General features: G+C 34.4%; 1 protein-coding gene across 4 annotated transcripts in view; it reads left to right on the forward strand.

Annotated features, from left to right (window-relative positions):
• Nucleotides 1–15,595, forward strand: part of PCDH9 (protocadherin 9) — a 665,972-nt gene extending 650,377 nt beyond the window's left edge. For all 4 annotated transcript variants that reach the window (XM_033514394.1, XM_015627482.2, XM_015627473.2 and 1 more), the window contains one exon: nt 12,789–15,595. In XM_033514394.1, coding sequence (XP_033370285.1) covers nt 12,789–13,162 — 374 coding nt within the window. In that variant the 3' untranslated portion in view covers nt 13,163–15,595. The remainder of the gene's footprint in view (nt 1–12,788) is intronic.
• Nucleotides 15,596–16,026: the final 431 nt, after the last annotated feature.

Raw genomic sequence — 16,026 nt, forward strand, 5'->3', positions numbered from 1 at the left:
CAAGGGTGAAAAACAGACAATATCAAAAAGCTACAGCTGTTATACTCCAGAAAGCAGCTCATCTAAGGACAATATGAAAATGCACGTGTATGCTCTGGTGTTATAAACACAGTGTTTATTAAGAAAAATAAGACTATTTTTTGCATAAAAGTATAAATTCATTCTGTAAATAGTTTAATTACAACTGTCTCAAAAGCATTTAATTTACATTGAAATATATATCTTTTAATGAATCCTTATTTCTAAAATATGTTTCTTGCCACTTGTGTGTTTTTCCATTTTCCGTCAGTACAGATCAGACCAAAATCAGATTTAGGTTAAACTGAATTTGTTGCAAATTTGTGGCAGATGCCTTATGCATCCATGCTATTATGTAAATAAGTAGTTTAACTGATTTGAAAATACATTTGAAGAACATTTCTCTTAGCAGAATTTAGATCTAATCTAAATCTGGGTACTTGTTCTCCTGACTTAAGATGCATGACTCAGAATAATTGAAGAATGTAACAGGAAAAAGTGCTTAAATTAGGTGCCTAGTAAGCTTGATTATATTGTTGATTTTGTCTTCTATTCTACACAAACATATATCCTTGATAAATATCACAGGACACAGATGTCAGAGACGTCATTAAGCTAATCCAGAGACAAAAGAGCCATTTCCTAATTCTGCTTGTATAACAGCATCTCATTTAGCTAATTTTGTAAAATTCAGATCAGTGCCAGTTGGGTTGTCAGAACTGCAGGCACATTACACAGAGAATACTAGAAAGTGCTTTCTTGCATTATGTCTGAGCTACACCCATGCTACAATTCCTTTTTCTTTGAAAACTGTGTTCATTAACATCATTTTTCAGAAGAGATATCCATAAGTCTCTTAATGAGCTTATATAGTTTACAGTAAAACTCCAATTAAACAAATGTTCCTGAGTCAAAACACTTACATTTTATTAAACCATGCTCAAAAATTAATCTGTGCTGCACTTAGTCATTACATTCAATGTACTGAAAATTAATATAGAAGCAACATCTGTGTGCATCACATATTTTTGGTTAGTCACACTGTCCTAGTCTGATACTTAGAAAGACCTATACTTCCAGGCTTTCAAATCTCACTTGGAAGAGTGGAAAAAATTATCTTTGTGGTTCTGAAGAGGAAATCAAATAATATTTCACATGAATAATAAATCCACATTTAGTGGAGGAAATCTTACTTTTTGATGACCTTATTTTGTCTTCTTCCAATTTAATAAAATATCTCAGCAAATGAACCCTTCCAAAACCTGTAACACCTCTTTTAAAAGTATATATAGTATTTATTCATGCAAGAATAGCCCTAAAGTAGGCCACTTGAAGTTGTATTCAAATCTAAGTAGAAAGTAAAAGGACTGTCTGAAATTAGTGCACAAAATGCACATGGAGTAGGTCTAAACTAACACATTTAGAAGAATATTATGGATGTCATTTCCAGGTTCCTGGACCTTTTTTAAGCAAGATAATATTATCAGTTATTTTTTTATTTTTAAATAGGTTAAAATGGATTAAGGAAGATGCTCAAAAAATAATTGTTACTATGAGCCCAGATCATGAACACTTACACACACAACAAGCTCGTTACATTCTGCTTGATGTCTGTACACAGTCTGGTTTCTCAAGTAATAAAAATATCATGGGCAATTTGGTTCATATGTGAAGCAATTTTTGGGAAGGAACATGCCAAGAAAAACTGTTGGTTTGATTTCCTCAAACCATTGGGTTTTTACAATACCCAAAGACAAAATGGAAGGTTTACTTACCTCCATGGAATTAATTTCATTGTTATAAAATGTGTCTAGAAACAGATATTTCTTTCTCAGTCCAACAATAAGAATCTGACAATTTCTAAAACATGAGAGTTATGAACACTTGGCAATACACTCCATGTATTTTCTCAGTTCTAGTTTTAGATTTAAAGGTAAACTGGTTTTATTTTCCAGAGGGTAACAATAAATTAAGAAAAAAAAAATTAAAAAATGCATGATATAATCTTGGACTCATATTTAATGAAGTATAATATAGGCTTATCATTTTCAACCATCTGAAAATGGGCAATATGAACATGTTTGTGTTTACTGAACTAGTAGAAATGAAAACTTATGAAGCAGATTAACTATCTGAGTTAAATATTATATTTTTCTTCTTGTATTATAAAAAAAGAACCAAAAAAACCAGATGATTTACCAAAATAGGAAAAGCAGTCACTAGATTTAGTTCACTTAACATTTCCATTCACCTCCCTGACAGGAACGGCAGTGCAGATGTTAATTACCATTTATAGAATGTCTTGTCAAAACACCTAAGAATTATTGTTCTGTTAATGACTTTGTCCTGTGCTTGGGTTCAATGGCTGATTTCAGACCAAGAATGCAGAGAAGGATCACTGTCACTTGGTTAGGACACCCTGTCTTTCCGCGCAAACACCTGCAAGCAATGCATGGCTTTGTGCCAACAATTTAGCTTTAGAAGAGAAACTTTTTAAAACTGTAGTTATGAGAGAATTAACATTTAATTTTAAGATGATTATTTCCCTTTTATCAAGTGAGTTATTTAATGGCAACTTCAGAGGCAGCAAGTTATTTAAAAGCAATGCCAAATGCTTAAAATCATGATGACCTGAGATACCAGAATACTTTACTGATAGGCAAAAAGATGTATTTCAAGCCAATTTATTTGGTGGGACAGGCAGCTGTTTATCCACACATTCATTGGTCACATACCTCTTCCTATTTGAAATAGGTTGGAATTTTGCTACTGCCTTCCTTGGGTGTAAAACTTGGTCTTTTGCCACTACAGAACACAAAATGAATTTACCTATAAGCCTGATTTAGGAAGGCATGCACTAAAGGAAACAGACCAATTCCCTTGTGACCTTCAAGTCATTCCTTTAGCATTTAGCTAATCCCCAAATACTATACCAATTCTTCCTACCAATTCTTACAAGTGCTCTAGCTCAAGACTCTACTTTTTCCAAGCTGTCCCTATATAGTGGTGCTTACTGTCTTTTTTGACATATTTTCAACTCGCTTCTCATCAGTATACCTGTATTTTTCTCAAAAAAAAAAAAAAAAAAAAATATTCCTCTCACCATCTTCTCAGCTGCCTGGATGATAAGTCCTTCGATAAATTTATATCACTGAATTTATTCAACAGATTTCATTTAAAATGAGTGATGTGCATTGTCTTGTAATCCATTTAGGTATAAAACTTAAGGTTATTAAAGAGAGAATGCTAGGTTAGGTAAGATTCATTCCATCCTGGGGTTCATCTCTAGAGACAGTCACCTGGAAGTGTTCAAGAAACATCTGGATGTGACACTTTGGATATGGTTTGGGGGGGGGGGCATTATTGTGGTGGCAGACTGATGGCTGGATTAGATCATCTTGAAGGTTTCTTCCAGCCTTGATGGTCGTGTGATCTGAACCTATTATGAGGAAATCTCTTGTATATTTGCTATGGATGCTAAATGCAAGCAGCAAGCAGGGAGCACAGTGCCTGTGGAAAAGCAGGCCACATAACTTTGTCAGACTCACCTGAGAAAGTGGCCTGGGAAATCATAAGGAAGAATTAAAACAATCCTCAGAGATAGAAGACAGCCTTGAAGGTACTGTTTGTCAGTTCCTTGTTCTCTTGCAAGAGAAGGTCGAGGGGTGGTGAACCCCACTGACCAATGATGGTGATGTGTTAGTTTACTAACCAATATGGGTTTTACCTTTCCGGACTTTTGCGTATCAGTCTATAAAAGAAGATCTGGGGTGATAAACCTTATTCTCATGTTCAACTCACAAGAGAGTCCGTGTCATACTGCCTTGCAGTTCCCAATAGTGCAACAATTTGCTGCTTAAAGGACCAAGATGAAGTAGTGCTACAGGGAAGAAAAGTATAGGACTGAAATAAAATTTTATATGTTTACAATGTATATACCTACATAAGAACCACAGATATATGTATTTTCTAATTTCTCCTTTTGATTAATAGATATCCAGTCAATTTTGTCTAGTCTAATCCTGTCAAAGTTGGTCTAGTCAATAAAAATAGCAAATCACCAAACCTAATGTAGAAAAATTAATCTGAACACCTCTTTAGATTATACTGCTTTGACTACATCCCCCTTAAACACAATGAGAAGTTATAGCACCTATTATGTACATGCCTTCATTGTAGCTAGTTAGATTTTAGCATTTGAATTTGGAGCTATATCTTACCCTTGGCTTTGCCATAACACTTCGTCACTTTGATCTTTTAATGTGTGTGCACAGATTAGGAGATGTTTCCTTACACAGTTATTTATTTCTTTAAAACTAATTGCTGTATCAAAAACCTGACTTTTTAACTTGCAAAATTAATACCTCTGAGCTCTGTCACTTGTGAGTGAATTCAATCTGGACAGAGCCCCTAATCTACCAAGGCTTTCAGATCATTCTCAAAGGACATGATGAGGCATTTCAGGACAATTTTGTTAGAGAAAATTTTTTCTTTTCCTTTTCCTTTGACACTTTCTGCTTTACATGGGTTAACTAAGGCTAGGAAAATAATACTTAGGAAATAAGTCCCATACACGGATTCCTTATTTGTCAATGAACAGAAATATGTATAAAAGAAAAAAATAAAGAAAATATATATATATATATATATGTAGATCATTATGACCATTAATTTTGCCTTTATTCAGTTACTGCTTAATAAAATCAATATCCTTACTTCCATCCATTCCAAGTTACCATACCTGTGATCCAGGGAGCCAGGATATGTATTTATCATAAGTCAGAAGATAAGGCTTTTGCTCTTGTTAGAAAATGATAAGGAAAACAAATTATTTTAGACTTTTTAACAGAAATCAAGTTAAATTCAACCTGAATAGTTTTGGTTTTTTCTGCTGTAAATGAGTTAATGGTCAGGCGTATAATAACAGCACAAAAATTTTGCAACACTGTGCAGAGTAGAAATAAATATTGTTCATCTGAGTTTCACAACATTCTGCCATTTCTTTTTGTTTTAACTGCTTTTTTTCACATTAAATCATAATTTTTCTCAAAGAGAATTTGTAGAAATTACTAACCAAAATTTGATTTTATTTTAAACAGTTGCCCAAATCTTCCAAATTGAGACTTAAGTTGTTTTAGACTGCCAACATGTTCATGTTTGGGGCTTATTAACAGATCAGAAAATGTGACCATGTCAAAAGTGATTCTGTCTCAGCATGTTGCCTGTAAATCAATTCAAAAAAATATTTTGATCAAGTATCAGAAATATTTAGGTGTGAGAGAAAAAAGATAGTAAATTAATATGACTATGGGATGCTTTATGAATATTTTATTATCACCATCCATCATCACCTTTTGGGAACAAAGACTTTTTTTAGCCAGCAAAATGAAGAGCCACATAATGAAAAGATTAATGCTGAAAATAATATTATTCCAAATATTTGAACACTGGTCTCATTAAGTGATACAATCAAATTTAAAAAGTTCATTTGAATTCTCTGAGGACTTTTTATGCATTAGATTGTCCTGCTTAAATTAAATGTATGGCAGGAAAAAACTGCCAATTTTGAGGAAATAAAATTAGGTGAGATAGCATTCTTCAGAGGAGTAGCTTGAGCAGACAAAAAGATGGATGAGTTCCATGCCATGCTGAAGATGGTTGCAAATTTATAAAGATATGCTTTCTGCTCTTTGTGTGCCATAAAGTCTGTCTAAATAACAATATCCTCTCAGGGGGAGAATCTGCTGTTCTGGCTGCCCATGTATTGTTGAATTTGGACTATCTCCATTTGCAAATGTTGACTTTTCATCTGTGCCCAAAGAATGAAATCCGTATGAAAGATGTGTAAAGCTTTTAATCTTTATTTATTTGTTAACAAACGGGGTCTTTTTGCCAAATCCTGTTTGCATTTCTTTTCTCCTGCTCTTCCTGCAAGGTGACTGTCTGAATCCACAATGTGACACTTCAGCTAAGAATACAAATGGCAGTCATTTGTGCATCTTTGTTTGTTTATTTACTTGTTTGTTTGTTTTTAATGACAGAATGTATTAAGTCAGAATAGAAATCCCAGATATTATTTTGTATCTTCTGTTTTTCTAAAGGGTATGCTAGAATTGGCTACATTTGTCAGTGAAAGTTTATACAAAATACAGCTTTATGTTAATGGTTTATAATACATAGATTTTTAAGACCAGAAAGAACCACTAGATTATCTAGTGAGCCCTTTTTTTTCCCCTTTTTTAAGTATAAATTGTAAAGTTTCACACAATTAATTAAAAAATAAAAATAAGTAGTGGCATAAAAATCCAAACATAGGCAGTATGCAATCCATAACAAGTAATGGAGTTGGACTTGTATGGCAAGAGAAGAGCACAGAATCATTCAGGTTTGAGCTGCTCAGTTGTCATTCAGCAGCACTCCAGACCATGGTGCTTTCTAACACTTCCTATGGCATCTTCCCACATCCTTGTTGCAAGGAACATGCCCTTGTGATTTCAGATGGCTGCAACTTGCCTGCGGAATGGTCACAAGCTTCATGTTGGTTAATATGTCTATTTGTTCTTAAAGACTAGGCAGCACTAAGTAAACTTGACCCCTAGTAACTTACAAGTTTAGCAGACACAGGAATCATATGTCTACTTCTGACTGTGCACACATGGAAATGCAGAAAGGTTAATAGACATGTATGTCAATGCAGAAAATGAATGTAGTTGGAAATAGGAACAGAAAATTAGGTCAGATAAAAAAACATCCTAACAGCAGAGCCATTACTGATGGAGGTGTAGCTTGTAAGTCATAATGGTATTGAATTTCTAGGTAATATACCAGGAAAAAAAAAGAAAATACAATAAACTAAGTAACATTCCCTTTCATTATAGCTTTTATAGTAGAGCAGCTGTAGGGGAAAGGAACTTGAGACAAGAAATGCAGAATACTTCCTTAACTTCTACTTTGTTTACTTTCTTAGCTTGGAAGAGACATAGATATGAAGAAACTTCAGACAACTGGGTAGAAACAAAATTTCAAGTACTTGAATATTGCTGCCTTCAAAATTTAGCTGCCCATGGAATCAAAATAATGCAGAATTTTTGTACAGTCTTGTACATGATATGGAACCCATCTGGATCACTTAAATTCTTCACAGAATACTGTAGAAAATCTTACTGTGCGAGGTTTTCCCACCTTTTCAGAAAATACTTTTGGTTCTGCTTTTCTGGATCCTGGGAAGTCCCTCCCACACACCCTTACTTTCTCTGCTTCCTGACCTTCCTGTCATTGTATTAATTAAGGATTCTGAGAGTTTATCTCTGCTAAGTAATGCAGATACAAGTTAACCTTACAGCATTATTTATTTCAGCCTTGATGAAAAAGAAGCTTGGGCCAAGACAGTTTGGGTTTCTTGATCTGTACCTAAGTACAGAGGATGGAACACCAGGAAAGTGAGAGAGAAGCAGCAGGGTAGAAGGTGGTAGTGACGAGTCTAGCAAAACTGGCAGCAGTGATAGGAGGAGTCCAGGGACCTTTGAACAAGGCAGTTTGAGGATGGAATGTGAATTGACTGTGCCAGGTAGAATGTCCATGGAATAAGTCACTGAAAATATATATTTTTAATAGACACTGCATGTTCCTGTTAATTAATTATACCAAGGAAGCACATCTGACACAGCATGTGTGTGGCTTTGTAGTCTTGGATTTTTTTGTACAGACTAGAAATAAAGAACAGTCTTCCCCATTTGTCTGATACTTAAGAGCAAAAAAAAGTGAAAATAATCTTCTTAATCATAAACTGTTTTCCAGCTATTATATTTAATATATAACTAGTTGTAAAACCTCTATGAAATGAAATAATATAATTTCAGTTCCAATATAAGTAGGGAGGCTGTAAAATCATGAGATCTCAGAGAAGGTAATTTAGTAAAGTAGCCCATGAAAGTTCAAAAGAAAAAAAAAACAAAAAAACCCCAGCTTTCTGTATTTGAGGATAAGTAGAGCTGAAAATGTTGCTTTTGTTTTGTTTTCCCTTTTAAGATGCAATATGAAAAGTTAAATAAATATGGTTGTCTGAAATACAACTGTGGCTATGTTCAAATCCACTGTACTTAATGTTAGCGCCCTGAGGCAAAGAGTACCTATTCATGTTGCTTGAGATCAAAAAGTCTTACTGAGTGGAAATTATCTTGTTTCCTCAACTCTTTTAGAACTGAAGAATGAATTTTCTGGCTGTAAGCAAGAGAGTTTTAAAGAAGCAGGTTGAAAAGCAGCTGGTCATCACACCAGAAGCTAGTTGCTAATTGCAGCAGTAAGTTAATCAATGAAATAGCTGTTTAGCTTCTGGGTATAATAAAAATAGATAAAAGACCACACAGAAATTCCAGCACAAGGGTATGACCAGCTCTTGAGCGGCATATATTATTTTCCTTCTTACACCTGTCTGCTTTTGAGTAGGCAAGACATGCATCTGCTTGACAGCTATTAACAGAATAAAATAACAACATAAAAGCATTTTTGGGTAAAATCTGATATAAATATTTACAAAGACAATTTAAGGGAGTGTTTGTTATGCACTTTTGTGTTTGCTTTCAAAACATTTAACTCCAGAGACAGATGGCTTGTACAGTTTTATCAGCACTTGTGTCATTATATATTCAAGCAGCCAAGACTGATAACCAGTCGCACGGATTATGGATTGTTCAGAGAACAAATACTTTGGGAAAAAAATCCCCCACATATCAATAAAGTACTTCAGTATGGAAAAGCTTGATACAGAAATTGCAGTGACATTTTTGTGAAGAGAAAGGAAACAAATTAATGCAATTATAAAATTAAAGCAGCAGGAACAGGTTTTTAAGTGGTGTCATTGTATGCGGTAATGAAACAACTTTAGAAAATTGGGTGAAAACTATTGTTCAGCAGTGGTGGAGGAGAAAGATAATTACCATTAAGGCAACATTATGGCTTTCTCAATACATAGCAGCCAACTCTTCCGTCACACCATCCCCAGATCTCCCTCCTATCATATTGCTCATGATCATTACACTTTATGCTGCCAGATAGAAAACTGAATAGTAAAGAGTTTTAGAAAAGAATAAATTTTATGATTGAGAACATAATAAAATGAAACAGAAACCAGAAACTCAAGCATCTAATTGTTAAAACAGTCTTTTTTTCTTTTTTTTCTTTTTTTTTTTCTTTTTTTTTTTGGTAGGTGAGATCCCTTTTTTTTTCCTTTTCATCTTTTTCTCATATCTCACCTTAAGAAATTTGTAGAATCTTCTAAATAATGAGCATTCTCATTATTGAGTGAGCATGACCATTCCCTGAAGTAGCTCAAGAGTGAAATATATTATTCTAAAAATCTACTTTTCTAAAAAATTAATTTGTGGATTTTTTTTTTCTCTTGAGATGGCTCAAACCAAAAGTAATTAAAATAGTAATTCTTAGTTATATATTAGATGAAGTCTTGTAAGGCATTTTGTAAACTTAAACCTCACAATAATTTAGTGAGGCAAGTAAATATTACCTGTATTTGACAGATTGGAAAGCATGAGACAGAGTTCTGGAAAATATGTGTACACGTTCGAGTAGGAGTCTGAACTTCTTCTCAGTTATGGACATTCTTACTTACAGGCATATGTAGAGGTGTGTGCAGTCTGTAACACTCCTCACAGCTATTTGAACAGTTATATAGCTAAAAGAGGTGTCTTTCAGGTGGTCCCTGAGAGTCCCAGTCCTCTCCTAAAAGGAGAGTGTCTCACTCTGTCTACAGCTATCAGCTGGTGTGACCAGTATTTATATAAAAATTGTAATTGGCTGCTATAAGGACTGCATGGTCTCACCTTTGATTGATATCTCTGCATAGGGAAGGCTGACTGGGGGAAGACTAGCACACAACAATTAATTTTCCAGGTCCAAGTTGGACAGTGACATTTTGTTAAACTGGAAAAAAACCCAAAGAGCATCTCGTGAACACCCTCTCAGCATTGTTACCCCATTCCTGTCTGAGGCTCACAGTAGTAGCAGATATCTGAATATTCCAGTGCTCTCCAGAAAGTCTATCAGACATAGCAAAAGCGAAGGATGCTTAAAATTCATTCCGAATTGGACAGCATTAACTGCCTAGCACTGTTACTAAAGAAAGCAAAACACATGAAGTAAATCTTCCAGAGAGTTTGACATGTATCTTGTAGGGCCACATGCACATTTATTCTTAAGTAAAACCAGCTTATTGCTCATTTAAATTTTAAACTGAAATGGTAGTCTTATCTCTTGAAATTTATTTAACTAAACAGAAAAAGTAACCTATCCCCTTCAGAACTATCATCCTGAAGGCTTATCCTGTTACCCATTTATTCCACTGTAGATGGGAAGCACAGAGTGCATGTAGTGTCTGTCTTGAAAAGTGTCTTTCTGTGGAGAAACGTTTTCTTTCTATTTTGAATTTTAATGTTTGTAAAACCTTTTGTTCTTTCTTCATCAGTAAAATAGTAGATTACTGGGAGAGTAGGCAGGTTGAAAATAGTTCTGACACTTCTCACCATTTTTCCTCTGAAATGGGAAGAAGACTAATTAAAACTAAACTTTCGTTGACAGCCAAAAAATAAATTGAACAAGTTGGCTTTTACCTGTAGATTAACTTTTGGAAAAGTTAACAATGTACTGTGAGCCCGTTCCTTACTTCTAATTGTTTCGCTTTGGGTTTATTTCTCTCTAAGTACCTGCCTCAGTTTAGTTAGAACTCCATAATAGAGTATTCCAAAATACTTCTCTTTCAGGTCTAATTTTAGAATTGTGGTTCATGGTTCTCATTGAAATCTCTGCTAAGATCCTACTTTACTTTTGCTTTTTGCTTTTTTTCCTAATGGTTTTGGTTTAATTATTTCACCTTGTATTGACCTAAGTGGAAAGTAGCATTGATTCTATACATTTTTCATGGTTTAGTTTTCATCAATGGGACACTTTTGTATATGGGGAATTCAGTAACAACTTTTATTATAGCTTATTATATTTTATTATAGCTTATTATATTTTGTCACATTAACAGAATAGCATATATTCTCTAGATACTCAAAAAGAGGTGTTGGTCAGAGATAAAAATATCAGCTAATTACTAATGCAACGTGTAGAAAAATGCCTGATTTTTTTTATTTTTTTTTATATCTTTGTTTAAAAGCAGTGGGAAATAAATAGTAGTCTCCATAAAATTAATTGAGTTAATTTCAGTGTTCAGAAAAAGATGTTAGTAAGGGTAATTTGTTGTATATGCATGGAGTACAAGAGAACAAAATATTCTTTGGCATTTTAACACAGAAATCTTTGTTAGAGTGTCTTCACTTATCATTTTGAGTCTCAATTAGATTATTATTAAGATACACTTGTTTTTTCTGATACACTGCTGACATTTTTCTTCTGATTAGTAACTTTGCTATTCATGCCTACTTGCTAATGTTCTTTCTGAAAAATCAATCTATAATTTCCTTCCTGTCAGTGGGCTGGTTAATCAAGGAAATATGTCTCCTTAATTCTTCAAATGTTTTCAGTACTAGCCTGTTGATTTACTCTAAAGTGAAGAAAAGACATCTCAAAATTCTTGCTCAAAATTACAACACAGCAATTACTCCTGGCAAAGCATATACCAGATATATCTAACAAAATCTCATTAAGTGATTTCTCCACCTTTTTCCTGGCTTGCCCTTCCTCATACATCCAGCATGAGCAGATGAGCAAATTAAGCCATTTAAAAATGCAGTAAGACTGAGAGGAGTTTTGTGCTGCTGAAGGCATGGGTGACCTGTCTGCTTGATTGTGAGAAGCCTGCAGCTGGCCAGCTGTGTCCTCAATAGTGTGTGAAAAAATATGTAGATATTTAATATGCATAGTACTTAAGGAATATAAATTTCTGTCCCCTGTGGTCTTATATTTCTAGTTTACAAAGAATTACGAGAACAGTTCTTTTTAAAGTGCCAGATTTACATAAGCCTTTTTTTCCTCTTTGCTTTAGTGGTTGTATAGCATCTGAGATGTGTTTAATGATCAGAAGAGTTCCAGATTTTATTCTCTTTCCTGATGCAATGTTTTGAACTGTTTCATGCAATTTTTCTTAAATCAAGCAAAATTTAACTTTTCTGTTATTTGTTGAGAGTATGCACTCAAGTGTGCATCCAGTGGGTAGATACTTAGAACTATGCATCAAGCTATGTTTTTAAAACAGTAGACATTACAACAATCCTGTGTATAGAACATTATTTTGGGAAATCCTGTTTTTGGATAGTACAGATGTTTCTCAATTTGCAGTAGCCTGGTAATTCACCAAGGTTCTTCAGCAGTAAAGTGAGTTGAAAGCAGAGCAGAATACATCCAAATAATAGGCCCTTATAAGCATTAATTCTCACTCAGAATCCGCAACAGTAGGATTACTTCCTTGGACATTTTCACTTACCTAGCTCTGTTTTCTTGGTATGACTTTAAAAAAGGAATTAAGTTTATTCATAATACGATCCAAGACCAATAGCATAGGGATAATTGAACTGTTTTTCCACTCCTGGAAAGCAGGTAGGTAACATATAAAGGCAGTATATGCCCTATGAACAACTGCTCTCTAACAGAATGAAAATGTATGTAGAATTTACCAGCACAATATCTGGCTGCAGGATCAATGTTAATTTTCTCCTGAGGTCTATGTATAAGCTTAATGACAAATATCACAATCTAATATTATATCTTTTTTTTCCCCCTTTCTCTCCCTTTTTTCTTTCTCTGTTTTTCTTCTACAGATGGACCTCTTGGTCCACGAGGATTAGCTGAAGCTACAGAGATGTGTACTCAAGAATGCCTGGTTTTGGGTCACTCAGACAACTGTTGGATGCCTCCTAGCTTGGGCCCATACCAGCAGCCAAAGTCTCCTCTCTCCACCTTTGCACCTCAGAAAGAATGGGTTAAGAAGGACAAACTAGTTAATGGACACACATTGACCAGGACCTGGAAAGAAGATAGCAACAGAAACCAGTTCAGTGATCGAAAGCAGTATGGTTCCAGTGAGGGCCATTTCAACACTGGCAACCACATGACTGACATTCCTCTGGCCAACTTGAAGTCTTATAAACAGGCCCCGGGATCTGTGGAGAGTCCAAAGGAGCACCAGCTATAAGAAATGGTTACTTTGGACCAATGACTTTAGCTTACTTAGACTTGCTAATACTATGTGTGTGTCAGAGCTTTATGTACTGGGTAGACCTCTAGAACTATGCTTCACCTAGCAGAGATATGCATATCTTTATGTTAGCACCGTGGAAGGTATGATGTCCTGCAACATGAAAGAGTGTTTCTACTAGTTGTGTGGTTTTCTTAAATAGACATGATTAAAATCTGCAGAGATCTCTCCAGTTTGAAAATATCCTTTTTTATTTCTTTGTTTTTTGACCCTGGACTGCTGCTATAAACAACAGAAGATGCATTTGGAAAGCGAGAGAGTGCGAAAGCTCAGTGGATTGAAAAGATGGAAAAGCATATCCAGTTAGCAAATTGTGCTTTTGTTGTCATTGATCTATGCTGGGACCGTTATACTTGAGATCATATTGCAAACAATTGAAGCTGTAAACATTAAACCTATTGTGCTATTAACAATGTTAGTGGACACTTGTAAGTCAATCAGCGTTCAAATACTTGTAAATAGCAACAATTACTACTTACAATTTTTGTGTACTTATAATGTTCACTTGAAAAGATACTGTAGCATATTTCTGTGTTTCACAGTTGCTTTTTAATTTCTTTCATTTGCTTTCTTGTTGTTTTGCTTTTATTTTCAGTGATGGTGTTTCTGTGTTAGTAGTCTGTCTGACACACAATGTTCCAAGAAACTCAAGCCACTTGAATTAAAAGTGAAAAGAGTGATGAGGTGGGAAGAAAGGTTGCTTGTAGAAAAGGAATAAAACCTTTTTTCTATGTAGTAGCAAATGATGCCAGCATTCGGTTAGAATTTCTTCTTTTTTTTCTTTTATTTAAATTTAATATTAAGAAATGAAAGGACTTGTGTAAGGGCTTAAAAACAGATTTTTTTTGTTTAATTTCCATTATGTTTCATAAAACAGGGAAATTGCAAAACAAAATAATAATTAAATTTGTGGTGGTGGGTGAGGGAGAAAGATATTTATTTGGGATCGTTGATTAATTAGCTATAGTCTGTCATTTATTGAGTAGTAGCGGATGTTGATCCCAGCTGAAATAAGTGGAGAATATTCTACAGGAGCAAAATACAATAATAATGTTTTTCCAGTTGGGCAGGTGTGTGTCTATACCCAAGACAGTTTGTATTGCTGAAACAGCAGCATTTGTGTTGATCTTCATCTGCGTTAACGTTGTAGTAACACGAGTGTTTTTAGAACATAGCCACAGAATATTTAATGTGTTGTGCCTTCATGATGTAACAGAGCATTCTCCTGGTAGGCTAGTTGGGGGAACTAGAGGGTTAAATCTCTAATTATTGCTGTTTAACTGTTTGTTATCATAGTTGGTCAATGCCTGGCAGGTACCAGTATCATGTCACCTCAGTCAAATCAGCAGAGTGACTCCCAATGTTAGTAAGATCTAACTTGCACGCAAAGCAAATCCAAATCCAAAACATTTTTAGGTGGTTTTTGTTAAGGCATGAGAGATGATTTACACAAATAATAGCATGCAAAAAAAAAATAAATAAAGTCCTTACAGAAAAAAAGCAAGTTACTTATGCCACAGTAAAACATCAGTCTTAAAGAAACAAATTTAGCTAATCTGAAGGTGATTTTATTTTTACCAAAAAACAGAACTTTTTTGTTTCTCTCTTTATTATTTTGTATATAGCAGTTCACTTTTTTTTTCCCTCCACAGTATAAAAGGCTTAAAAATGGGTTAGGGGTGCATTGCTTATTGCAGTAATTACGTCAGTTTGTGAGGGGTGTTTGATGACTTTGACAGAATAAATATCTAACCAGTTATCCTTGTTACTGCTTTGCCAGTTCAACATTATTTAGTTATTCAGCTTTTGCAATAAATGTTCTGAATTTCTGATTGTGTTGTGTTAGTTCTTGGGCAGATGCCTAAGGGACTTAATTCCTGTTAATTTCTCTTTCTTTCTGTTATTGGTTGGTTTGTTTCTTTGCTTCATTCTGAATTTCCAGTTATTTTTCTAAGCATACCATGGTCCATTAATTTCATATCTATATGTGTAAGACTGGAGTATACAGCAAATTATAAATCCTGGGGACTATATTCTGCCAGTCCTATGTAAGTAGGAACGTATTTAAAATTAGTTATTTGAATTGGGTGAAGTTTTGCTTAGCATAAGGATGACAGAATCTAGCCCACATTTGTTAGGCCTACATAGGCACATGGAATAAGCATCCTTGCATGAATCTTTGTAAAAGTACAGGGGCAGCATATAGGAAATACAGCACTTACCACACTTTGGTCTTTCTTTTGAGACTAGAATAAAGTCATATCAAAATACAGTAAATTATTTCCTGTGAGGGAAATTTGAGTAGTTACTTAATTTTTGTTGTGGCACAGGAAAAAAAAAAAAAAGACCATGCTGAGCAACCTTGAAAAATACATATCAATAAGAGTACCTATTTTTGAACATGCTGAGTTTTAAAGCAGAGATGTGCTGAGTTCTATATTAAAACCAGAAATACTACAATTGCCTTTTTAAACAGAATATATTTGAAAATATTTCTTTTCTATCGTGGACAGAAAATAAAAGATGTGACTCTTGCTGCAGAAAGAGAACTATAGTCTTTTCCAACCTTCAATACTTTGCCCTATTATTAACCTATGCAAGAGAAGCTAAAGCAAATTTGGTTTAAATTGCTAGCAGGTGAAAATTTTCTTATCTAATTTTCTCCAAGTCTGTGTAATTTTAGAATCTTAAGACCTTACCCAGGTTTGAGACGATATTAAAAGAAAAATACTGGAAAAAAAGAAAGCCAAGAAAGAAAGAAGAAAAAGAAAGCCAAAAAGAAAGAAGTAAAAGAAAGCAAG

Source organism: Parus major, chromosome 1 (assembly GCF_001522545.3).
Source record: "Parus major isolate Abel chromosome 1, Parus_major1.1, whole genome shotgun sequence".
Taxonomy (NCBI): domain Eukaryota; kingdom Metazoa; phylum Chordata; class Aves; order Passeriformes; family Paridae; genus Parus; species Parus major.